Source organism: Primulina tabacum, chromosome 9 (assembly GCF_025594145.1).
Source record: "Primulina tabacum isolate GXHZ01 chromosome 9, ASM2559414v2, whole genome shotgun sequence".
Lineage (NCBI taxonomy): Eukaryota > Viridiplantae > Streptophyta > Magnoliopsida > Lamiales > Gesneriaceae > Primulina > Primulina tabacum.
Genome location: NC_134558.1, coordinates 39,160,115 through 39,185,568, shown reverse-complemented (window position 1 = coordinate 39,185,568; position 25,454 = coordinate 39,160,115). Strand labels below are relative to the sequence as shown.

General features: G+C 32.7%; 4 protein-coding genes across 4 annotated transcripts; all 4 read left to right on the top strand.

Annotated features, from left to right (window-relative positions):
- The first annotated feature begins 12,668 nt into the window (after positions 1 to 12,668).
- Positions 12,669 to 15,766, top strand: LOC142556736 (protein CHUP1, chloroplastic-like). The gene is made up of 4 exons (XM_075668216.1): positions 12,669 to 13,220; positions 13,317 to 13,384; positions 13,608 to 14,384; positions 14,682 to 15,766. The coding sequence occupies exons 1-4, from the start codon at positions 13,067 to 13,069 to the stop codon at positions 15,585 to 15,587; spliced, it is 1,905 nt and encodes a 634-aa protein (XP_075524331.1). The 5' UTR covers positions 12,669 to 13,066; the 3' UTR covers positions 15,588 to 15,766.
- A 323-nt stretch (positions 15,767 to 16,089) lies between these two features.
- LOC142556735 (uncharacterized) lies at positions 16,090 to 17,680 on the top strand. Its single transcript, XM_075668215.1, has 2 exons — positions 16,090 to 16,189; positions 16,384 to 17,680. The coding sequence occupies exon 2, from the start codon at positions 16,583 to 16,585 to the stop codon at positions 17,510 to 17,512; it is 930 nt and encodes a 309-aa protein (XP_075524330.1). The 5' UTR covers positions 16,090 to 16,189; positions 16,384 to 16,582; the 3' UTR covers positions 17,513 to 17,680.
- Positions 17,681 to 19,205: 1,525 nt separating this feature from the next.
- LOC142556052 (uncharacterized protein At1g51745-like) lies at positions 19,206 to 23,862 on the top strand. The gene is made up of 5 exons (XM_075667260.1): positions 19,206 to 19,435; positions 19,505 to 19,560; positions 19,728 to 20,061; positions 21,327 to 22,240; positions 22,496 to 23,862. Exons 3-5 carry the CDS (start codon positions 19,871 to 19,873, stop codon positions 23,530 to 23,532), a joined length of 2,142 nt encoding a protein of 713 aa, XP_075523375.1. The 5' UTR covers positions 19,206 to 19,435; positions 19,505 to 19,560; positions 19,728 to 19,870; the 3' UTR covers positions 23,533 to 23,862.
- Positions 23,863 to 24,532: 670 nt separating this feature from the next.
- LOC142556051 (ESCRT-related protein CHMP1B-like) lies at positions 24,533 to 25,415 on the top strand. Its single transcript, XM_075667259.1, has one exon. The coding sequence runs from the start codon at positions 24,655 to 24,657 to the stop codon at positions 25,264 to 25,266; it is 612 nt and encodes a 203-aa protein (XP_075523374.1). The 5' UTR covers positions 24,533 to 24,654; the 3' UTR covers positions 25,267 to 25,415.
- Positions 25,416 to 25,454: the final 39 nt, after the last annotated feature.

The window sequence follows — 25,454 nt, the reverse complement described above, 5'->3', positions numbered from 1 at the left end:
GTATCGTCTCGAAATTCCAAATAGTTAATTTCACCCACTTTTGATAATAATAAAATAAAAGGGCATTTTATCACCCCAAATATTAATTATTGTTTTATTCTAAAAAAAATAAATCAGATATTAAAAAAATTTATAGCATTGTTTATATTGAATTTGAGATGTAAATTAATGTTACAAATAAATTACTCAAATACGTTTAAAAAAATATGAATATCAATTTGGAGTAGACTTTATTTTCCACAAGATATTATTGACTTTCACTAAATTGGGAGACAAAGTTGAAAGTACGTGTGGTCCTGCTCATATTATATTCATAAGAAAATTGACAATCGAGGAACAAAAGAATATTAAAACAAGAAGATTGTTGTAATAATCATAAAGATATCATAATCACAATAACAAGATACATGATATAATCTGCAAAGTCTTTTTTATATTATGTCATCTTTACAAATTAAAGATATCTGATATCAAGACGATAAATTAACATACGTGGATAACTAAATAATGTATTATTTTTTAAAAAAAATCGAATTTTGGATGAAACTGAGATATATATCAAACTGTGGATTTGTTTATTTAGATAAGATGAAGGAAATTTATCAGGTTAATAAACATTGATTATTCAGGAGACGAATTTTTGATGATACAATTATTTATAATAAGAGTGAGTCTCATGTGAGACCGTTTACGGATCCTAATATGTGAGACGTGTCAACCTTATCGATATTCACAATAAAAAGTAATACTCTTAGCATAAAAAGTAATACTTCTTCATGGATGATCCAAATAAGAGATCCGTCTCACAAATACGATCCTTGAGACCGTTTCACACAAGTTTTTGTCTTATAATAATAATTAAAAGTCTTATGATTCAAATCAAATCGGTTGATAAGATTTATTTAGATAAGATGAAGGATAATTAATAGCAAACATTAATTATTACTAATAAAATAAAGTGGGTATCTTGTGAAACGATCTCACGAATCTTTATCTGTGAGACGGGTCAACCCTGCCGATATTCACAATAAAAAGTAATATTTTTCATAGATGACACAAATAAGATATCCGTCTCACAAAATACGACCCGTGAGACCGTCTCATATAAGTTTTTGCCAATAAAATACTCACACATGTTGTATATGTTATTATTATTTTTAATATGATCAAATAATATTAAATAATTAACACGAAATTATTAGGTTAATAAACATTAAGTATTGGGCAAAAATTGTATGATCTCACGGGTCGTATTTTGTGATAAGAATCTCTTATTTGGGTCATCTACGAAAAATATTATTTTTTATGCTAAGAGTATTACTTTTTATTATAAATATCGATAGGATAGACCCATCTCACATATAAAGATTCGTGAGATCGTCTCACAAGAGACCTTCGAGGAGACGAACTTTTGATGATACAATGATTTATAATAATTAAAAGTCTTATGATTCAAATCAAATCGGTTGATAAGATTAATTTAGATAAGATGAAGGCTAATTAATAGATTAACAAACATTAACTATTATTAACAAAATATGCACACGCATTGTATATGTTGTTATTATTATCTTTAATTTGATCAAATAATATTAAACAATTAACAATAAATTATTTTCAATATAGGAGAGTTGTTCGATTTAAAATGAAAGTTTTGTTTAGATTTTTTTGTAGGTAAAATATGGAATAACTTGAAGAAGGTTTTCAGTAAAGTAATAAAGTTAATTATAGAATTAAATATTTTGATATCTTTCACGATAGTTATCCTATGAATCTCACGATTGATAATATAATATAGATGTTTATATAGTTTAGTTCAACCTAACTATCATGTGCATTTTTTTTCTCAAAATAGGTTTATTTAACCAAGTTATTTAAAAAACATGGATCACATACGTTTGAACCAATCATGACAATGCCTCACTATAGTACCTAATCAACATTCAAACATGTGGTTGTGTCGTCGTGTGCATTTGTCGCCACAACTAAAATCCATTAATATAACGAGTAAAAGTTTTAATTTATTTCTTAAATACAATTTATATAAATAAATAAATATCCACAAATATATCACAAACATATCTTATGATGTTCAAAAGATCATGATGAGACAGTTGGTTTTGTATATATTGTTTTTTTTTTTTTATGTTATAAATTGACGTAATCTTATGTTAAAACCGCATCGATGCCACATTATTTGTCATGTCGAAAAATACAAAATTTGCAATAGAAACAACAAACAGGAAAACAAAGATGATTATGGCTAAAATTTTACTATATAAAAAACCAAAATCGCAAAAAGGAAAAGATATAAATTTAAAATGCAATTTTCCTTCTTCGAAGTATATGACTTTTGCAATTAATATAACAATTGGTGTTGACAACAAAAATTTACTTACATGTAACATTCAGATTTGTACCATATTTTATTAGTGTATTAAATTTAATTTGAAAGTTCGGTAAGAATGAAATCTGAGTGTTGTACAGAAGACACTTTATTCCATAATCTTGTGTGAATCTGAAAGTGATCGAAAGACTTTCATTAGCGAAGAAAACTATGACAATTTGCAGACAACCTATCATAGAAAATTTGTACATAAATATATAATATAACGTACATGTAAATATACCACTTTCAATTGTGAATTTCCTTATATGTCCTTGTCCATTTAAGTTGGTCAATTAAATTATTAGATTATCTTAAAGGATTTTTTTTGTAATTCATTGTCCATCTTAAATAAATATGTACATTGATACACATTTCTCTTTATTTCTTAAATTTTATGCCAAAAAAATTATTTTTTTACATTTCCTTGTTCATTTAAGTTAGCAAATTAAATTAATATATCTTTTTAAGGGTTTTTTTTTTGATTTATTGTCCATCTTAGATAGATTTGGACATTAATTCACATTTTTCTTTATTTTCTAAATTTTATGAAAAAAAATTATTTATTTACATTTCTTAGTCAATTTTTGTGATTCATTGTCCATTGTCTATGTGTACTCAATTTAAGTTACACTTCAATTGTGAATTTCCTTATATGTCCTTGTTAATTTAAATTGGCCAATTAAATTATTATGTTATCTTAAGGTTTTTTTTATAATTCATTGTCCATCTTAAATGAATTTGGACATTAATACACATTCCTCTTTATTTCTTAAATTTTATGCCAAAAAATTTATTTTTTTACATTTCCTTATTCATTTAAGTTAGCAAATTAAATTAATATATCTTTTTAAGGGCTTTTTGTGATTCATTGTCCATCTTACATAGATTTGGACATTAGTTCACATTCTTCTTTATTTTCTAAACTTTATGTAAAAAAATTATTTATTTACATTTCTTAGTTAATTTTTGTGATTCATTGTCCATTGTCTATGTGTACTCTATTTAAGTAAATTTTACGTTTGATTTTGGTAAAATTCACTATTCTGTTAATTTTATTTTTATTGTTTTCTCCATTTTGAATGATATTTGAATGAAAAATATTTTTGTTGATTTATCATTTAAGAGAGCTGTATTATGTCGTGGATTGAAAAATGTCATATAAATAAATAAATATATATGATTTATTGTCATGATGTATTTTTATGTATTGTGTTTTGATATATTTAGATTGATAAATACTTATAAACATGATGTTATTCAAACGACTTTAAACATTATCTAATTCTCGTGATTATATTTTTCATTATTAGTCACCTACGTGCATCGCACGTGTACATTCCTAGTATATATATATATAATACCCCATGGATGGCCCCGCTACCCCTGGCCCATCCCAAGCCCAAATGAAAGACAAGCCCATCAAGGGCCCTAGTATTCTCCTATAAATACCAGGTTTGATTGTTCATTTGGATGGATTCAGTATATTGTTTTCAGCAGCACCCTTAGCTGCTCCCCCCATATATCCTCAGTCACTGACTTGAGCTTCGGAGGGGCTACGCCACGACACCCTCCTGGCCCCCTTCTAACGGTCTTCTTCGTGATTTCAGGCCCAGGACACTTTCAAAACCCTGCGTCTGTACTAGTGACGTTTGCAGGAATCGGACCCTAAATTTCCGTGAGTATCACTCAGCGCCGTCTGTGGGAACATTTGAGTTGAGACGTAGAGATGGTAGGAAAGAGAGGGAGTAGAAGAGCTACCTCAGCATCATCGCGTCCTCAAAGAGGACCCGAACAGTCTCATGCTGAGGCAAGGCAGGGTAGAGTGGAAGGGCTGTGACAGTAGGGGCGAGGGGCGATACTCTGTATGTGGAGCAGAGGAAAAACGCTCAACTCACACCTTGCAAACCAAGGACAACACAATTAATCGAACTTCGAACCTGCGATTCAGTTCGACTCGGGAGGGGAAGACTGGTGATATCCCATGGATGGGCCCGCTACCCCTGGCCCATCCCAAGCCCAAATGAAAGACAAGCCCATTAAGGGCCCATGTATTCTTCTATAAATACCAGGTTTGATTGTCCATTTGGATGGATTCAGTATATTGTTTTCAGCAGCACCCTTAGCTGCTCCCCCCATATATCCTCAGTCACTGACTTGAGCGTCGGAGGGGCTACGTCAGGACACCCTCCTGGCCCCCTTCTAACGGTCTTCTTCGTGATTTCAGGCCCATGACACTTTCAAAACCCTGCGTCTGTACTAGTGACGCTTGTAGGAATCGGACCCTAAATTTCCCGTGAGTATCAATATATATATATAGATCTATACATCTATACAATATTATTAATGCTCAGCACCTTATAAAAACTGTCAACATGGACACCAACTTATTTATTCCCTTTTTTGCCCCTCATTGTCTTTGTACAACCAACTCAAATATGATCCGATCCCTTTCAGCCCATAACCCCTAATCCGGCCCACTTCATTTGTACATGTGTTGGATTTTAGATTGGTTTCGAACAGATTATACTAGCAACCAAAACCTATGACTTTTGCTCCCAACTCCTTTATCGAGATAACATAATTAACTTGGTTTGAAAATATATTAATAAAGTACATATATGCTTTGAATATATATATTTTATTATTTTTTCGGCACGTTACATGGCACAACTGGACATGTGTAATGCATATAATTATATATATTTTATTAGCGGACATTATAATACGGTTTCAAAAAAAATATTATTTTTATGAAAAAAACATATATATTTTAAAATAAAGAATTGAGTTTGACATATTTATTTAAGTTTTGGAATTCACTGCCTCTCATGATTCAAATACAAAATATTTTGGTTTGATGATGACTAAGTCCCATGAATGTTTAATATATTATTAGCTCTATATATTCATGACACACGCAACGCGTGTGCCTCGGTGGCTAGTATTAAATATGTGTAGTATCATATTGACATTAATTAAGCGCAGCAATATTTTTAAATACAACCATGCATATATAAATAAATAAATTAATTAATAGATAAACAAGTATGCGTGTATATATATATTGATACAGTGCACATATAATGTTACCTGAATTAGGTGGACAATCGGAAAAGTAAATTTCAAGGGTTCTCACCTTCGTCAGAAACAAAAATAGAGGCTGAGATGTGTTTCAAATGAAACAATACAACTCAATTGAATTGACGAAAATAATGTAAATTTGAAAATATTATTAACGCTGAAAGTACAATTTTGAATTCACGTGCGATGCTTAAATAGACCACCAATCCAATCCCAATCCCAATCCCAATCCCAATCCAAATAGGATACCAAGGGTCCTGATAGGATAGTAACAGAATCTTTTTATGACTCAAATATTTATGCTAATGCCAAGTAGGACACCCAGAGTGTGTTTGGAATCAAAGAAAACAAACGAGATTTGGGGATATTTGGAATTATAAATATCGTTTTAAGTGTTTGGAATCACGTGATTTATCTGTGACACATGTCAATCCTACCGATATTCACAATAAAAAGTAATACTCTTAGCAGAAAAAGTAATATTTTTTTATGGATTACCCAAAGATACGACCCGTGAGACCGTCTCACACAAATTTTTGCCAAAAAAATTGGCATTTGTCAGGATTTGATAAGATTTTGTTTAATTAAGTGAATTCTCAGACAATTGACCAGATTTTATTAGATTCGAGATACAGATAAAATAAAATTTATTTTTAAGATTAATTTTTGTTTGTGTACCTCATACATTTTTTTTCAAATTTAATCAAAAAGTATATTCATGAAATCATGTACAATAAATTTACTCACTTTATTGTATATTTTGAGAAATTTGTGTGATAATCAAATAAAATATTTTATAAACAAAAAATTCCATAATTTATTAAAAATCTTATTTTTGATATTAAAAATTTAATCCATCAAAATTTGGTCAAAAAATCATCGTGGGCTCTATTTTTTTATTCTTAAACAAATTATTTAATAACAACATGATTTTTTCTTGTTATTTTTTAAAAAATAATTTTTTTTTTGTGTCATGATGAAAAATATATGAATATTTATATAAATATTAAAAAAATAAGTGATATCAATTTTTGTATCTCAAATAATATTATTTTTAAATATCAAATTCAATTTTCAAATAACATTTTAATTTTTACGTCAAACATCAAAATGAAATTATAATTTCACATGTTTAAAATACAATTTAAAATCCCATTTTTGTTCATACAAATATAGTGAAAGCTCTCATAAATAAATAGTAAGTCTAAGACAGTTTTACATGTCTTTATCCGCGAGACCTGTCAATATTATCTATACAAACAACGAAAAATAATATTTTGACATAAAAATAATAATTTTTTCATAGGTCAGATCAGGTTGATAATTCTTATATCAAAATTAACCCGTGAAACCATGAGAGTTTTTGTGCTAAATAGAATTAAAAAAATAATAATCCTAATAAATTATTAATCTTGTCCTGCATCATAGGTGTGGCTCTCTTGTCTCATATTAATTAAAAATGATTTATAAAGACTTACAATATACTCATATATCAACTTGAATTGATCATTTTTGTAAAACAATAACTGATTTGAAGTAATTTTTTTTAGTGACCTATTGTACAGTTATGCAAACGCGAGTCTGAACATGTGGAATGATAATATGCATAAGAGATACTTGACAGAAACTTCCGACACTTAAGTTAGCGATCACTACAATAAATATATTTTAGAGTAAAAATATAATATACATTGAAAATGAAGATAAATAATTTACTCATAAAAGTTTCATGATGGACGCAGGGCATTAATATATGTGAGCCCATTATTCAATGACTTATTGGGTTCACTCATTTTCTTAATTATATATATTAATTATAATTTTATTTGATTAATCTTTCTAAAAAAGGAGTATTATCCATCATGTATATATTGTAATATTTTTTAAACACGATATATATAAAACCGTAGAGATACCATGTTCTAGTGGCAGTAATATTTAAATTTGGTTCCCATCAAATGCCGATGCATTCACTATGATCTTCCCCACATATTTTTGAAACTATCAGTGGTTCGATTTTTATAATAATATTGCAGATTTTAAGATAAATCACAAAATAAAGTTGGCTTATATTCTTGTACTATATGTGAAAATTTAATTGTCATCGAATAAAATAGACAAAAACTTGTGTGAGACGATCTCACTGTTGTATTTAGTGAGACTGATATCTTATTTGGGTCATCCATGAACAAATATTACTTTTATTAGTTTTTATTGTGAATATCTGTAGGATTGATCTGTCTCACAGATAAAGATTTGTGAGACCGTCTCACAAGAGATTTACTCAATAAAATATATATAAGCTCTTGAATGGTGTTTTGAAAATGAATATGGAAGAAGCCGATAAAATTTGTATCCACGTGTGAACATTAACGCTTAATCTGACATTACGTAGACATTAAAATAACGGTAAATTTCCAAAAAATACCTCTGCCAATGTTTCAATTAAAATTCAGTACCTAACCATAATTTTTTAGAAATCAGTACCTGACAGATCTATATATTTAGTTTTAACTACCCATAAAGCAAACTTTACATTTTTACCCTTTATTATTTAAATAAATATATTATTTTATCCACAAAAATTATATTATTTTTCTCCATTTAAAATATAATTTTAACAAAATATTGTTTCTCAATTATCATGGAATAAAAGTAAATACTTATTTTGACATACAAAGTACCTATTATGGGGTTTCAGATACTTGATTTCGCTCTTTGAATACTTCAAATATATAAGTAAATACTTTCGAACATTCACCATAAATTCAGTCATTGTTGGTCTTTTCATGAAAAATGCATTAGGATGACTTATTCATGTCATTTTATTTTATTTTTAAAAAAAACATAGGTCATCACTCATCATGAAATAAGATTAAGTAGATTTGACCAACAAAATGCTTATTTTGGAGTTCCAAATGCTTGATTTTATTCTTTGAATACTCCAAATGTGTAAGAAAATACTGGATCTTTCGAGCTATCACAATAAATTCAATAATTGTTGGTATTTTCATTAAAAATACATTAAGATGACTTATTCATGTCATTTAATTTTTGAAAAAACACAGTTTCTCAATCATTGTTGAATTAGGAAAATTACTTATTTTGATCGATAAAATACCTATTTTCGGGTTCCAAATATTTGTTTTGGCTATTTGAATACTTCAAATTTGTAAGAAAATACTTAAGTTTCAAGTAATATTAAGTGACTTTTGATTGTGTCATTTGTGAAGTTAAAATATGATACTTAAATTGGTACAAAGAGTATCTAATTAGAGTATATAAATACATGATTTTACCTCGTAAATACTCATATCCAATTATTTGAGGATGCCAAAATATAATTTGAAGTTAATATTAAGTGACACCGATGCTGATATTCGTGAAGCAAAAATGTGATACATAAATTAATACAAATAATACATAATTCGAGTTAAAAAACACTTGATTTTACCTTTTAAATATTCAAATTCGATTTAGTATGTCAAAATATATAATTTGAAGATAATATTGAATATTTTTTGATGATGAGATTTTTGAATAAAAAACATGCTACCTAAATTAGTACAAATAGTACCTAATTTGATTTCATATATACTTGATTTTACCCTTTTAAGACTCAATTTTGATTATTTTGGGATATAAAAAAATATAGTTTCAAGTAATAATAAAATGTGATACCTAAATTAGCACAAAAATTATCTAATTCGAGTCTACCAATATTTTATTTTACTCCTTAAATGAGAAATATTTTAATTTGAATTTGCAAATACTTGATTTCGTAAATGAGATACTCACAATATGTATTAAAATACTGGATATTCAAATAAGCAATGAAAGTTCATCAAGTGGTGGTATTTTTATGGAAGATACATTTAGATGACATATTCCTATCATTTAATAATTAAAATAAATAAATTCTCAACTAACATGAAAATTTTAAAGTACTTAGTTTTACTTGAGAAGTACCTAATTTGAGTTTGCAAATACTTGATTTTGTAAATGAGATATCCACAATATGTATTAAAATACTGGATATTCGAATAAGCAACGTAAGTTCATCAAGTGTTGATATTTTTATGGAAGAAACATTTAGATTAAATATTCATCTCATTTAATAACTAAAAAAAAAAAAACAAATTCTCAACTAAGCATGAAAATTTTAAAGTACTTATTTTTACTTGAGCATTACCTAATTTGAGTTTGCAAATACTTGATTTTGTAAATGAGATACCCACAATATGTATTAAAATACTAGATATTCGAATAAGCAACGTAACTTCACCAAGTATTGACATTTCCATGGAATAAGCATTTGGATGACATATTCATATCATTTAATATTTTTTCTGTAAAAGAAAAAACAAATTTCCAACTAAGCATAAAAATTTTAAAGTATTTGTTTTTATTTGTGAAGTACCTAATTTGATATTGCAAATATTTAATTTGTTACATGAGATACTCATAATATGTAATAGAATACCGGATATTCGAATATGCATCGTAAGCTCACCAAGTATTTATCTTTCCTTGGAAGATGCATTTGGCTGACATATTCATCTCATTTAATATTTTTTTGTAAAAAAAAAAAAAACAAACTAACTAACAAATTCTCAACTAAGTTTTGAAATTTTAAAATACTTATTTTTACTTGAGAAGTATCTAATATGATACCTAAATCAATACAAATAATGCCTAATACAAGTCCACAAATACTTGATTTTACCATTTAAATACTCAAATTCGATTATTTGATGGTGTCAATATTGAGCTTTGAAGATGATAAGTAAGTCTGAGTGCTCAAATCGACGTTCGTATATAGGAGAATGTAAACGTTGTTTCGGTAACCTATAAACATCGTTGATCTTGTGTATTTATAAAAGTCTTGAATCCAACGTCTGTAAATAAAACGGCTTCTTTGACTTCTGATAGGATCGGCTTTATTACCTAAAAAGATTCATGCAAAAAGCTTCAGAGCAATCAGTCTTGTTTCATACCACATTTGTAAAACGTATTAAATGACTTTGTTTAGCATTAATGATGCGTTTAATACTCGTACTTGGTAAAATAACGACAACATTTAATATATGACCGATAGGTTCTGATTTAGCAAAAGTCAAGTTCTGCTTCTGTTTTTCTAAGCTGATAAGTACACGAAGAGTACTGTTTTGTTAAGGCGATACGAGAACTTTTGTTTTCATACTATCTTCTGGTTTACTAACGAGATATACTGGTTTTGACTATCATCATCATAATTAAATTAAGTCTATCAAAGAATTTGTTTTTTCCTTTTATAAAAAAATATTAAATGAGATGAATATGTCATCCAAATGCATCCTCCATAGAAAGACCAACACTTGGTGAACTTACGTTGCATATTCGAATATCCAGTATTCTATTACATATTGTGAGTATCTCATGTACCAAATCAAGTATTTGCAATATGAAATTATATACTTCTCAAGTAAAACTAAGTACTTTAAAATTTTCATGCTTATTTGGGAATTTGTTTGTTTGGTTTTTTTTTTACAAAAAATATATTAAATGGGATAAATATGTCATCCAAACGAATCTTTCATAGAAAGCCAACACTTGATGAACTTACGTTGCATATTCGAATATCCAGTATTTTATTACATATTATAAGTATCACATGTATCAAATCGAGTATTTGCAAACTCAAATTAAGTACTTCTCATTCAAATGCATATTCCATGGAAATACCAACACCCAGAGAATTTATGTTGCCTATTCGAATATCCAATATTTAATACATATTGTGATGATCTCATTTACGAAATCAAGTATTTCCAATTCAAATTAGGTATTTCTCAAGTAAAATTAAGTGCTTTAAATTTTCATGCTTATTGGGAATTTTTTTTTTTTTACAAAAAATATATTAAATGAGATGAATATGTCATTTAAATGCATCTTCCATGAAAAGCCAACACTTGGTGAACTTACGTTGCATATTTGAATATTCAGTATTCTATTACATATTATGAGTATCTTCTATATCAAATCAAGTATTTACATACTCAAATTAGGTATTTATCATCCAAATGCATATTCCATAGAAATACCAACACTTGGACTTTTGGAGAACTTACGTTGCCTATTCGAATATCCAATATTTTAATACATATTGTGAGTATCTCATTTACGACATCAAATATTTGCCAACTCAAATTAGGTACTTCTCAAGTAAAACTAAGTACTTTAAAATTTTCATGTTTATTTGAGAAATTTTTTTTTACAAAAAAATATTAATTGAGATGAATATGTCATCCAAATGCATTTTCCATTGAAATACCAATACTTGGTGAATTTATGTTGTTTATTCGAATATCCAGTATTTTAATACATATTGTAAGTATATCATTCACGAAATCAAGTATTTGCAAACTCAAAATAGGTATTTCTCAAGTAAAACTAAGTACTTTAAAATTTACATGCTTAGTTTGGAATTTGATATTTTTTACAAAAAAATATTAAATGAGATGAATATGTCATCCAAATACACCTTTCATTAAAAGACAAACAATGACTGAATTTATGGTGATCGTTCGAAGATCCAGTATTTTCTTACACATTTGGAGTATTTAAAAAGCCAAATCAAGTATCTGAAACTTCAAAATAGATACTTTATATGTCAAAATAAGTACTTAATCTTATTTCATGATGAGTGAAGAACTATATTTTTTTAAAAATAAAATGACATGAATAATTCATCATAATGAATTTTTAATGAAAAACCAATAATAATTGAATTTAAGGTGATTTTTCAAAAATATAGCATTTTTTTACACATTTGGAATATTCAAATAACACAATCAAGTATCTGAAACTCCATAATAGGTACTAATACTTTGGTAGATGTAAAACACACAATTAATTTTGTGGGTAAAATTATATCTTTATTTAAATAATAAAAGGGCAAAAATATAAATTTATTTTTCAGAGAGTTAAAACTAATTTATAGTGTGTGTCAGATACTGATTTGTAAAAAAAATCATCTAGGTACTGAATCTTAAGTAAATATAGACAGATATATTTTTTTCAAATTTACCCTTGAAATAAGGCTGTTCATTTATTTTAAATTTTTTTTAAAAAAGAGGCTGTTCATGCACAACGGCTAAGAAATTTTTAGATGCAAAAAATGGAAAAAAGAATGAAAAAAGAAAATCAGCACCACCAACCCAGCAAGTTGATTCCCCCTCTCTCTCTTCCCCTTTGCTGCAAATCTGTCTCGTTATACGAGGAAGCAAATTCTTGTTTCATCTATATCTCAAAGCTCCAAAATTTCCATTGAAGAAATAAATTGTCAGAAAATAGACGACGTTGTTGTTTTTTTTTTAAATAGACATTATTTTCCTCAAATGGGATTTTTTTTATTGTTGTTTTTTCATTTTTCGATTGCCAAATGATGACACAGGATATTTCATTGTGATCCTATTCGTATTTTCGGCTTCTTGTACAATCTGGAATGATTCGAGCTGGTGAATTAGCATCTTGTGTAATTTGGAATGATTCGAGCTGACGAATTAGCATCTTGTGGAAAAGATTGAGCATCGAGGCATTGTTGTTAATTTGAAAATGGTGGCGAGAGGGAAAAGGGAGATCCCCTTACGACCTGTGGCTTTGAACTTTGGGGTGGCTTTGGCTATTTCTCTTGGTGTGATTCTTTATACTTATTTCAAAACAAAAAGAATGAAACCCCCTAAACCAAAACCTTCACAAATATCTCCAGGTTAGATTCCCCCGCCCCCTTTTATTGTTTTGCTTATGATCACGTTTTTCTGTTGTTTTTATTTGATTTTTAATGATGCATAATTTCCTTGTATAGATTGTGGTACCAGAAATGATTCAAGAAGAGAATACGTCGTGCTCAGAGACGATATTCATGCTATGCAGGTAATACCATACTCGTGCACGTTTGCAGATCCAAGAATTTGTGTATTTGAGCAGAGCTGACATAGTTATTGAGCATTGGTGAAATTATTTATTTTATTTAATAGGACGACTTCCCTACTCGTCTTCGTGCCAGCTAGTCTGACTTCATTGTATCAGTATTAGGAACTCGTTTAAACATGTAGTGGACAGTGTCGAAATTTACAATACTTTTTTTTTTGTTCAGGATTTGTCTCCTTCAAAAGTTTCTTCTCCAAATTCATTCAGTAATGCCTCTCCTAGTAGCCGAAATAGTGGAGAAAGAGATGGTTATCTATTACCGGAGTTTAATGAGCTCGTCAAAGAATGCAACATGACTGTCACAAGGGATAATACTTCTCCTAGAAAGAGTGGGGAATCACTAGTATCGAATGTAGAGTCGCCTAGGGAATGCAGGAGTGCCGAACATGAAGATCAGATAAGAGAGATTAGGGGCCTTCGGAGTAAAGTTAAAATTCTCGAGGAACGGGAGAGGATTCTCGAGATTCAACTACTCGAATATTATGGCCTCAAAGAGCAAGAAACTGCTGTTATGGAGCTTCAGAATCAGATAAGATTAAATGATATGGAGGCGAAAATTTATGATCTTAAGATTGAGTCGTTGCGTTCAGATAAGAGAAGATTAGAGGCTCAAGTGGCAGATTATGCAAGAGTCGTGACAGAACTTGAAGCTGCAAAAGCCAAGGTAAAGATCCTTCGGAGGAAACTTAGGTCCGATGCTGAACAGAACAGGGAACAGATCTTGATTCTTCAAGAAAGGGTCATGAAGCTGCAGGACCATGAAAAGAAGGCTGTTGAAACCGATCGTGATGTTGAATTACAGATACATAAACATAAGGAGTTGGAGACAGCATTGGAAGAAACGAAGAAGGCGTATCAAGATTTGAAGATAGAAAATTCCGAATTGGCTGAGAAGTTGGAATATGTGCAAATGCTTGCAACATCTGCATTAGACAATGAAGAGGTAATCATTTGTTGTTGAAACCAATAGTTATCCTGTGGCTGTTTGTGTGGCACACCAATCAAAACATAGTATTTGAGCAGCTGAATAGTAAAATACTAAAATGATTTGTAGCAAAGCAAAAGAACATGCTTTCTCAAAAAACAAAAAAGGCATGCCCATATGACAGCTGTACAGTGTAACATATACCCTCAGCTTCAGCATTTGGTACAATGCCAATACGTTCGATCATTGATTTTGTTATTTTATTTTTTAATCTAGAGTAATGGTTGCATAAGTATGGGTTTTATTATACATCAGGTGCAAGTTATTAAAGAAGAGAGCGGGCGTTTAAGACAGCAAAACGAAGATTTAACAAAGGAAATAGGCCAACTACAAGCTGATCGATGCACAGATGTTGAAGAGCTCGTCTATCTCAGATGGATAAACGCTTGCTTACGCCACGAACTGAGAAATTTTCAACCTGGCCATGGTAAAACGCTTGCCCGGGATCTCAGCAAGACGTTAAGCCCCAAATCAGAAGAGAAAGCTAAGCAGCTCATACTTGAATATGCAAATAAAGAAAGCTCCATGGACAAAGGACCGAATACTATGGATTTTGATTCTGACCAGTGGTCATCTTCACAGGCATCATATCTTACGGATTCGGGAGAGCCGGACGATTCATCCATTGATACTTTGTCGACTAAAAAAACAAACCCACCAAGCAAAACGAGGATTTTTGCCAAATTAATGAGGCTATTGCGAGGAAAGGACAGTAGTCGTCATCAGGCTCCACTCAAAAGAACCGTATCTGTGGATGACACTTCAGGTAGATATTCTAGCGATACTCAACCAGAAATTCAAGCCGATTCGGCTACTGATGGCATTATGACAAACTTTATAACTTCGTCTGGTGAATCATCTAGACGTTCTTTCTATCTCCAAAGATCCTATTCACGAGGACAAAAGAGCATAACTCGGGAAAGCAGCAGCTGTTCTCGAAGAAACAGCGATGCTAGTTCCTTAAGTATTTTCAGAAGAATTGATTCAGTATCGGAAGATGTGAATGATTCATCTTCAAGTAACCACCAGCCTACACAAGATGCTCAAACTGCTGAGAAATCTGAACTGATCAAATATGCTGAAGCCCTGAAGAACTCTAGGACAAAATCTTCCTTTCGCAGGAGATCCTCCTCATTCAGTTCTTTGATTTCTTATACATAATTTTCTTTTTCTTGTTTTTACAACAATCTTCTAGAAATTGATACGGGGCTCATAGCATTGTTGAAAAGGCTCGTTATACACATCAGAGGTTCTTTATATGGTTATTGTATCTAGTTAAGTACGTTGAGATTTATAATGTACATATTTTACCCGGAAATTAAATGAAAGAAAAGGTTGGCTATTATCCCATATCGTCTCAATGTTTACTCATTTTTATGCCTTAAACACTAAAAGTCAAGATGAAACAACCAAGCTGGAGCAGAAAGAATCGGCCTCCTCGGCTCCTCCACTAAAATATCAAAATATATACTGTCAGATGTATTATGTATTTATGCATGAATTCATTTTTCTTCGAGATGCAACGTTCTTTGGGCAAAAGTGAGATCTTGACATATTTACTGCCAGAAGGAAAGTGCTTTGAGTTTAATTGATCCAAATTTTAAGCTGGTTAACTTCTTGAGTTATTATTTTATTGTGACTTGATCACTAATCAAGGGGTGTGACCTTAATTAGAACTGCCGAGATAAAAAATACAGATAGAGTGATAGACCATAGAAAGTATTGTGACCATCCGTTTCTCAATATGTAACCCTTCCTTTCAGGTAAACCTCTTCTTGATGAAAATGTTCCCTCCACCGATGAAATCTGATGTTCTATTTTTCATGTTTATTTTTCCAAATGTTTGTCTAAAATTTTCACCAAAAATTTCATCATTTATATTCTTGACGTAAATTCAATCTTTTTCACGAACAATTTTTGATCTCTTCATGCCCGCTTCTATGTTTTTCATGTACAGTACTATTCATTCATCCAGCCATTGATGAGGATTTTGATTGGTCGATTCTTGATGAGATTCCGAAAAGCTATCTTTCCATGTGGAATTCAAAGAAAAATCAAATTCCCCTTTCTCCAAATCATGGAATTTATTATTTTCTGTTGATAATTTATCACATATACGTCCCATTTTGGCTACAAGAGAATAAAAAAAACCAAGAATGGCGTACGTCGTGAGGCCAAATTCTTTGTCCTCGTCGCAAGCACCCTATGCTCAAAGATTAACAAACGATCCTGTAACGTATAAAACTGCACAAAGTACTGTAACGTGCACGTATCAGGCACACATAGCCGGTTTCTGGCGAAACGTGGCCGTTCTATGGAGCAAGAATCTGATGAATCACTCGATAACCATATCTATCGATAGCGTGGAGCGTGATCACAACTACGAGTGCAAGATCGATCTAAAACCTTGGCATTTTTGGGCCAAGAAAGGGTACAAAACATTTGAAGTCGATGGCAATGAGATTGAAGCATATTGGGATTTAAGATCAGCAAAATTTTCAGGCGGTCCAGAGCCCTGCAGTGATTTCTACGTGGCCTTAGTTTCCGAGGAAGAAGTTGTGTTACTACTAGGAGATTACAAGAAAAAGGCTTACAAAAGGACAAAGTCCAGACCAGCCCTTGTTGATGCCATGTTGTTTTTCAAGAAAGAACATGTCTTTGGCAAGAAATCCTTCTCCACCAGAGCAAGATTCGACCACAAGAAACGTGAGCACGACATAGTCGTGGAGAGCTCGACTTCTTCCGGGCTCAGAGACCCCGAAATGTGGATTAGTATTGATGGGATTGTGCTTGTACACATCAAGAATCTTCAGTGGAAGTTTCGGGGGAATCAGACTGTGGTGGTGAATAAGCAGCCGGTTCAAGTGTTTTGGGACGTCCATTCGTGGTTGTTTTGTGCACCGGGGTCAAGTTACGGGTTGATCATATTCAAGCCCGGTGCACCGGAGGCAGAGAGTGATGCAGAGGAGAACAGTTGGTGTGATGATGCTAGTGATTGTAGTGCAAATAGCAGGTATTATTCAACACAGAGTTACTCAAAGGCATCGCACTTCTGCCTTTTTCTTTATGCTTGGAAGATCGAGTGAGTAATTAAATTATCAATATCACATAGCATGATGTAGACAGGAGAAAAGGTAGCTCAATATTGCAGTTGATGTTCTTGGAAGAGGATCTATACTTCTATGTATGTCGACAAAAATGATGCATGTACATACCACGTTGTTTATTTTAAAGAATTTTTTGGATATTTCCTCTCTTTTGACAATCAAGATAACAAATGATTCGTGGGATAAAATTTTACAGACTAAAACTTTAACTTTACATTATCTAGTTTAATTACAATATATGTTTTTTTCCCCATCGAAAATTCAAGATTATCGAGTAAAAGAGTGTTGTGAACGGAGCAAAGTATATTCGTACAGAAGAGTGAATAATATCAAGTAATGCAGTCTATATGATTTGAAACTTGTTTTCGAATTTGTGCATTATCTTGTTCAAGCGAAACATATAGATTTTGTTGGAAGATTATATTTCAATGCTCTTTCCACACAAGCACAACCTAACATCTTGTTGGCATTGAAAATCATTGAGCAAAATAGGAAGCCAAACCATTTGAAAAAGGTTATTTTAGACACTCGTCACCTATTATTATACACTTTCTTAATTTCAAGTTTCAATCTAATTTTTTTTTTAAAAAAACATTGTTTTGAATGTTAAAATCACCACAAAACAATGTAAATCGAGAAAAATCAATTAGAAAATAAATATGTTTTAAAACATAAAGATTTCACATATTTTAAATTAATGAGATGTTATAGATGTTTTACAATCGTTGTATCAATGATTATCACTAATCCAAACATATAGACTATATTATTATTATTTTGAAATGATATAGACTATATTATTGACCATACATAAAAGATATTTGGATCAATGACAGACTTGATGAGAAGAACCTCGAACTAGATTGTACTCAACCTAAATTTTGGTCCTCAGTAAATGGAAACTGTTAATTTGCTTGCCCTTTTCACAGACTTGGCTTATAGCTACTGTACGAGTTCTCTTGTTACTAACCATGCAAGCTCACTAAGCACACACACGAAAGTAAATTGCACGAGAAAATGATTTACGTGGTTCGGCCTTGGCTGACCTACATTCACGGGAAGAAAGAAGACAATCTCTTTTATTGAATCACATGAGAGTAATTACAAATACAACGACTATGAATATCACTCAAGAATCTTTCTATCAAGCCTCAGCTCCTTGATCTCTTCTTTTTGACGTGTTTTTGCTCTCATGAATTCTTCTGTGTATTTCTTGTGTATTTTTCTTTCAGCCGAGAGTTCTTTAATAGGCCACGAGCTGACATGATGTGTTTTTTTTCCTTCTCCACAGCTTATTCAACTCCCTTAAGTAACGGCTCCTAATTCCCTTGACTAACTGAACATATCCGGTTGGCCAAGTCTACTGTTTTAAACTCCCATTTGACTTATCTTGCACCATTCCTTTGAGAGACACCCCAACCATCTCTCAACAGAAACAATTCAATTCATCCATGTGGGAAAACGCAGAATTCTTTCATTTCACAGTCTTAGAAACGGTAATTAGTGGAGTTAAATTGGTATGTGTTTAAAAATTATTTTCCCAAAAATACAACTCTAAAAATATATATTCATACACATAATATTTATATTTAACACTGACAATTATTTCACGACTATACACAAAGGTGCATATAAATCAGTAATTTATTGCATAATACTAATTTCAAGAAAATCTCACTTCCTTAACAGGCCTCTCACTCTCAGTTTGAAGGCAGAGGGTTTCTTTCTTTGTTGCCGAAGGCACGTCACTATTGCACACACACACGAGCGTGTACATGTGCATACACTTGATTTTTCTACCATTTCTTGTGCTCTTTTTGCTCCAAAATCCAGTGGTTAGCTTGTAAAATAGCCACCGCTTAAAGAAACGTGGAGAACGCACTGTGGAAGTCCTTTGTAATGGTACGGTTGTTGAGTTTTACTTCAAGCGGAAATGAGGAAAAGAAACTGAAAATGGAATATCTTTTGCAGAATTTTTTGTAGCTGATCTCATTCTGATTCTCTTGTTGATACATCATGCGTTAGAGGTATGTTTTATTTATTTTTATTTGGTTGTGTGATCTGACTCTTTTTGGTTTGGTTTTTAGGTTCTTGCATCTTTGGGCGTTGTGTTTTCATTTTAATTTTGTTGTATCCTATTCTCTTTGTCGGTGCTTTTTTATTAGTGTGGATGAAAATTTGCATTCTGGCGCAGGAGGGTTGATGAATCTTCCTGGAAGATTTCTGTGGGTGACCAAAATGCTAACTTGAAATAAATTATGTGAAAACTATTTCTGTTTTCTTTCTTTTGGATTGCTGGGTTTTGAATCAAAAATCCCTTTTGGTTGTGGTGTGGAAATGGGTGGTCCTGGCATTGGCCCCAGCGAGGGCATTGACCCATCAGTTGGTGGGTTGGTTTGGGTTAGACGGAGGAATGGGTCGTGGTGGCCTGGCCGAATTCTAGGTCCGGATGAGGTACCTGAGAATTCTTTGTCGATGCCAAGACTGGGGACCCCTGTAAAACTTCTTGGGAGGGAGGATGCAAGTGTGTAAGTATTATTTTGGTTATTTCTTTAATTTGCATGATTACGTTTCTAACTCTAGCAGGTTACAGAACTGAAATGTTGCGACATATTAATCTATATCACAGATAATCATGATGTTTAGACAGTTTGTGGGCTTGAGCCATTTTATCTGTTTACGACGATTGTTCATGTGGAAAAGTGGGGCAACGGTCCTTATATAAATTTTGAACTTTCAGTTTGTCATTTTGGAACGTTGTGACTTTAGTGTTTTCCTGGTCTTCTCAATCACCGGTGCTGAGAATCTCAATGTGTCGCTATTCAGTTTTTTTTTCTCAATCTTTTCATTGTGGAGGTGAGAATCTGCATCTACTTATAATAGATCATGCCAACTGTTGCAAGATGTTGCTCTGAAATCATAAAAACAAGCTAAGTGTTGTGAATAAACTTAAAACTCAACAGCTGTTTTCGATTTCTGATTTATTTTCCGAATCAGGTTTGATTTTATATTTGGTGTGTAGATGTTGTCTTTGTGCGTCAAAATTGTTTTTTATTCCCACAGAATTGATGCTGCTGCATCTTCTGTCGTTCTTTATTTACCACCCATTAAAATTTCATAATTATTCCAGTTTTGATGATAAAAAAGTGAGCTAGATTATAAAGGGTATAGTTTTTTTTTGCCCTGGCCCTTGTTTGAGTACTATTTATTTGTCACTTGAATGCTCATAATTGGTTCTTCAACACCTTAAGTTGGTGATATTCTCTGTTGCATATCCTATTATAGTTCAGCTGAATTGAATAATGACTGTAGTAAGCACATTTGGTTTTACAGTATTGTTCTATGAGTTTAAGTATTTAAGAAAATATAAATTTCTTGTCTATGGTTGACCATGAAAACTATGCTGCCTTGAGTAAATCTTCATCAATTGTTGGAACTCTTGAAAAATCGGATCCATGAAGTGGAAAAAAGGCCTGGATAAAATAGTGTTATAAGAAGCAACTACGAGTACTTTATAGCTATTTGAGAAAATACTCGAATTTGAAATGGATGATTGAAACATCCTTAACTTACCTCAATCTTACTCTTTTTTTCTCTCATCTGGGTGACCTGGTTGTCAGTATAAGTTGTTCCAATGCAAAGGTTCTTTCAGTAATGATTGGATACCTAATATTGTGTTTCGCTTATTCTTCACTTTTAAGCTGAATTTCTAATTTCTCCTCCCCAAAAAATTTGGCGTTATTTTTCTTGTGATATGATTTATTTGATCAAATTATTGTGGATGCTCTTTCAGGGACTGGTATAATCTTGAGAGATCAAAAAGAGTTAAAGCTTTTCGCTGTGGGGAGTATGATGATTGCATCGAGAAAGCTAAGGCTGTTGCATCTCATCCGTCTAAGAAAGAAGCCAAATATGCTCGAAGAGAAGATGCCATCATTCACGCTCTTGAGCTTGAAAGTGCTCGTTTTGGAAAAGAGCATCCACACTTCTCTGACAGACCAGATACATGTGGGGAGCATCCTTGTGTTGATGAATCACCTTCTTCATTTCATTCTAATCGGGAAAGCAATGATTCTATTGATGGAAATTTGAGTAGTTGTGATGTGTTAGATTCGAGTTGTTCGACTGAAGAAAGTGAAGATTCCATCCAAGAGGAATCCCAGACTGGTTTATCAGTTGTGAAATCAGATCTTGTTGATGTAGCTAAGGAAGGAGCTAGGTGGTGGAGAACTCCAAATGATTCGGATGATGATGGAACAGAAGGTGCAAGACGTATGAAAGGACTTGAGGACCTAGGATTAGGCGTAGCGTCATCTTTGAAAAGGAAAAGATCTCTGGTAGATCATGTTCATGAATTCTTGAAGAAAAAAAATCGCCGTCGTGCTTTGACAAAAGTTTTAGACAGTACTCCAAGGTTGCCTGTCCGTGTTTATGCATCATGCTCTCCAAATGAATCATGCTTTCTGGGAGCATTGGACTGTAGGGTTTCAGGATTAGAATCTTATGAATTGAAGAAAAACCACTCATTAGTTATTAATAAATCAGGCAGTATGACAGTTTCATGTGAGAATGGAATATCATTAAACACGTCTAAGCATGTTAACAATACTTCAGTTAGATGCAAACTGAAGGAGAACGAAGCTGGCGGTGTAACCCTGGAGAATGATTCTCTGGAAGGATTGTTTCATGTGCCCCTTGTCACTCAAGGTTAGCTTGATGCATATATGACTGGATAAAGGTTGTTGCAAGTGTTACCTATTATTTTCATTATGTTTATACATCTTAATTTCGGTGTTCCACTGTTTGAAATTACAGTAGAAATTGCTTAGTGCTTTGGCAAATGTTATTGTCAAATTTGGATATTACAATGTTATGTTCTTTGCTGCTCGTATTCTTTTTCGAGAATGTTTGTATCATTAATATGTTTTGTTTAATATACTTGTGTAAATTTTACTATCTCAGGCGTCTCCAAAATTGTTTCTGCGGACTCACAGAAGGCAAGGATTGGTGCGGCAGCAGAATCTAGCCAAAGTCGTCATGTAGAAACACCATCTTTGGGGGACGAAGAGCACAATGAATCTGTTTCTACCAGCACAGGTGCTGCTTATATTCATTATATCAGCCAGAGCATAGATAAAGGTGCCTCTGAATGGCAGTTGAAAGGGAAGAGAAACTCTAGGTCAAGGAAAATGGATGCAGATATTGAGGCTGTTGCGGGTGTTGACGGTGACTGCTTTTTAGTTGGTTCTAATACAAAAGCAGATTTTAACCGTCTCTGTGGCACTTTCATGTCAGAAAGCTACAGTTGTAATTCAAATAACATGCCTCCAGCAGAAACACAAGTCGAAATCTCTCATAGGTGGAGTTGGAGCACTCGGAAAGATTCTCGTGCCTGGGGATCAACTCCTAAGCTGATGGTTCCTCAAAGGTCACTTCCCTATCGTCAGTCGCGTTTCATGCTTAACCCAAAGTACGACACCCCAGAGTTTTCTCTTAGACACCATATTTCCAGTTCTGGCTTGTACGACGTGCCTGTAGAGGCAAAAGGTAGCTACCGGCCTCAGTGTGTTCCTTATATTTCTCTCATGAGCAGGCTAAATGGCCGGCCTGTTATAGGCCATCCGCTTGCAATCGAGAAGCTAAGTGGTGGTATGTATGATGATCTAATTAGGATGGTCAAATGTCGCAGCAGCAGCTGGGAGTTCGACACATCTGATTATCGTGATGTAGATATGGTTTATGGGAAGAGGCCACGTGGAATAGCCATGAGTAAACGTAACCATTTACAGGCTCGCAGCTCACCAACGAAATCTCCAAGATCGAGGCAAAATGCGCTCTTGTCAAAGAAGATTAGAAAGTTGTCTTCCCTGACCAGTTCTCGGAGAGGCAAAGAGAAGAGACAACCAGTAGTTGAAAAAATGAAGGGCCCTTGTATAGCTTGTATCCCTTTGAACGTAGTTTTCAGTAGAATCATGACGGGCATGAATAGCTCGACTTGATCAGTGGCTTGGCCGATTGCAACGGAGGATATATGAATTATGATGGTTGTGTTGGCAGATTTGTGCCCATCTTTTGGCTATGACATTTTCAGCATTCTTGATGCACAGAATGCTAATTTTATACATACTGACCTGCCTTTGCATGAAATTGAAACTGGGGGAACTGACATTTTATTTGTCGGTGAGAACCAGATTGAGATGAGTGCGGGGACAGACTTGAATCTTAACATTACATATGTATATATAGTAAAATTTAGTTGCCAAGTCAAGGATTTTTAGAAATATTCACTGTTGAATCCAGTATGTAGTTTTTTCACTCTCTTTGAAAGATTTTTAAATCTCGAATGTGTGCTGATCAGATTAATGTTCCAGAATAAACTTGAACCTTGAACCAGCTATGTTCGATGATTCGAAATGTTTGGCTACTACATGACTAAATATCCGTGAGACGGTGATATCATAGATGTATATATAAAGATGGATGTGTTCGAAAACATGCAAAGAAAGAATTAAGAATGAAAAAATTCAAGAGTTATTTAGATGTAGTTTCGATAGAGGATAAGATTAGAGAATGACAGTCTAATATGATTTGGTTATGTGAAGAGGAGATAAACACTGTTCTAATCCGACATATTTTAGATTGACAGATTATTGAAATAAATAAGAAGAGTAGATCATTAAAACTTGGATAGAGGTTGTTAAAGATGATATATTAGATATTGGTTTAAGATATGTGTTAAAATTGTTTGGTTTTAAGATTAATATTCATGTAATCGATCTCGGAACTAGCGAGAATATTGATTTGAACCTTGGATTTCAATTTTCATTAATTTCAAACATTTTAAAATGGGATATAAATTGAATTTAAATTTAATATTTTCAAAATTCTTGATTTCTAATATTTTAGTCCAAACATGCTTCTGTTGATTAAAATAAAATAAAATTCTAATTTGTGATTGGACAAAAAGAAGACTCAATATATAGCAAAGATATAAATTGAGGAAGAACTATCACGAAAGAAGCCTTAACCACTTTTTCTCCAAGTCCTTAAAAAAAATCCGATTGATCATTCAAACCAACTCCTCTCTCTAGAATTTTCCCAGTCTGAATCCGAAAATCGCCATGGGTAACACGGAGAAGCTGATGCAGCAGATCATGGATCTGAAATTCACCTCGAAAAGTCTCCAACGCCAGGCCCGAAAGTGTGAAAAGGAGGAAAAAACCGAGAAATTGAAGGTCAAAAAGGCGATCGAGAAAGGCAACATTGATGGCGCTCGTATCTACGCCGAGAATTCGATACGCAAGCGTAACGAGCAGATGAATTATCTCCGCCTTGCCTCGCGCCTAGACGCTGTCGTCTCACGCCTGGACACACAAGCTAAGATGCAAACCATAAGTAAATCCATGGGCAGTATCGTGAAATCGCTGGAATCGTCCCTTTCGACAGGGAATTTACAGAAAATGTCTGAGACCATGGATCAATTCGAGCGACAGTTTGTGAACATGGAAGTGCAGGCGGAGTTTATGGAGAGCTCTATGTCGGGGAGCACGTCTCTCTCTACACCTGAAACCGAGGTCAATAGCTTGATGCAACAAGTGGCTGATGATTATGGCCTTGAAGTGTCTGTTGGCCTGCCTCAGCCTGCAGCCCACGCCGTGGCTGTGAAGAATAGTGAAAAGGCGGATGAAGATGATCTCTCCAGGCGTTTGGCTGATCTCAAGGCACGCGGGTGAAATTCTGGTATATTCAGGCATGCTTTATGCTGAAGCTTGATATTTTCAAATACTATCATTGTGTGGTGTAGTACTAAGTTCTGAACTTCTGCAAAAACTTGGAATTTTTGTATAAATTCGACTCCATTAATGGGGATTGTGTTTACTATGTGCCTTAGGGTTTATTATGTTGCTTATCTAATTATATT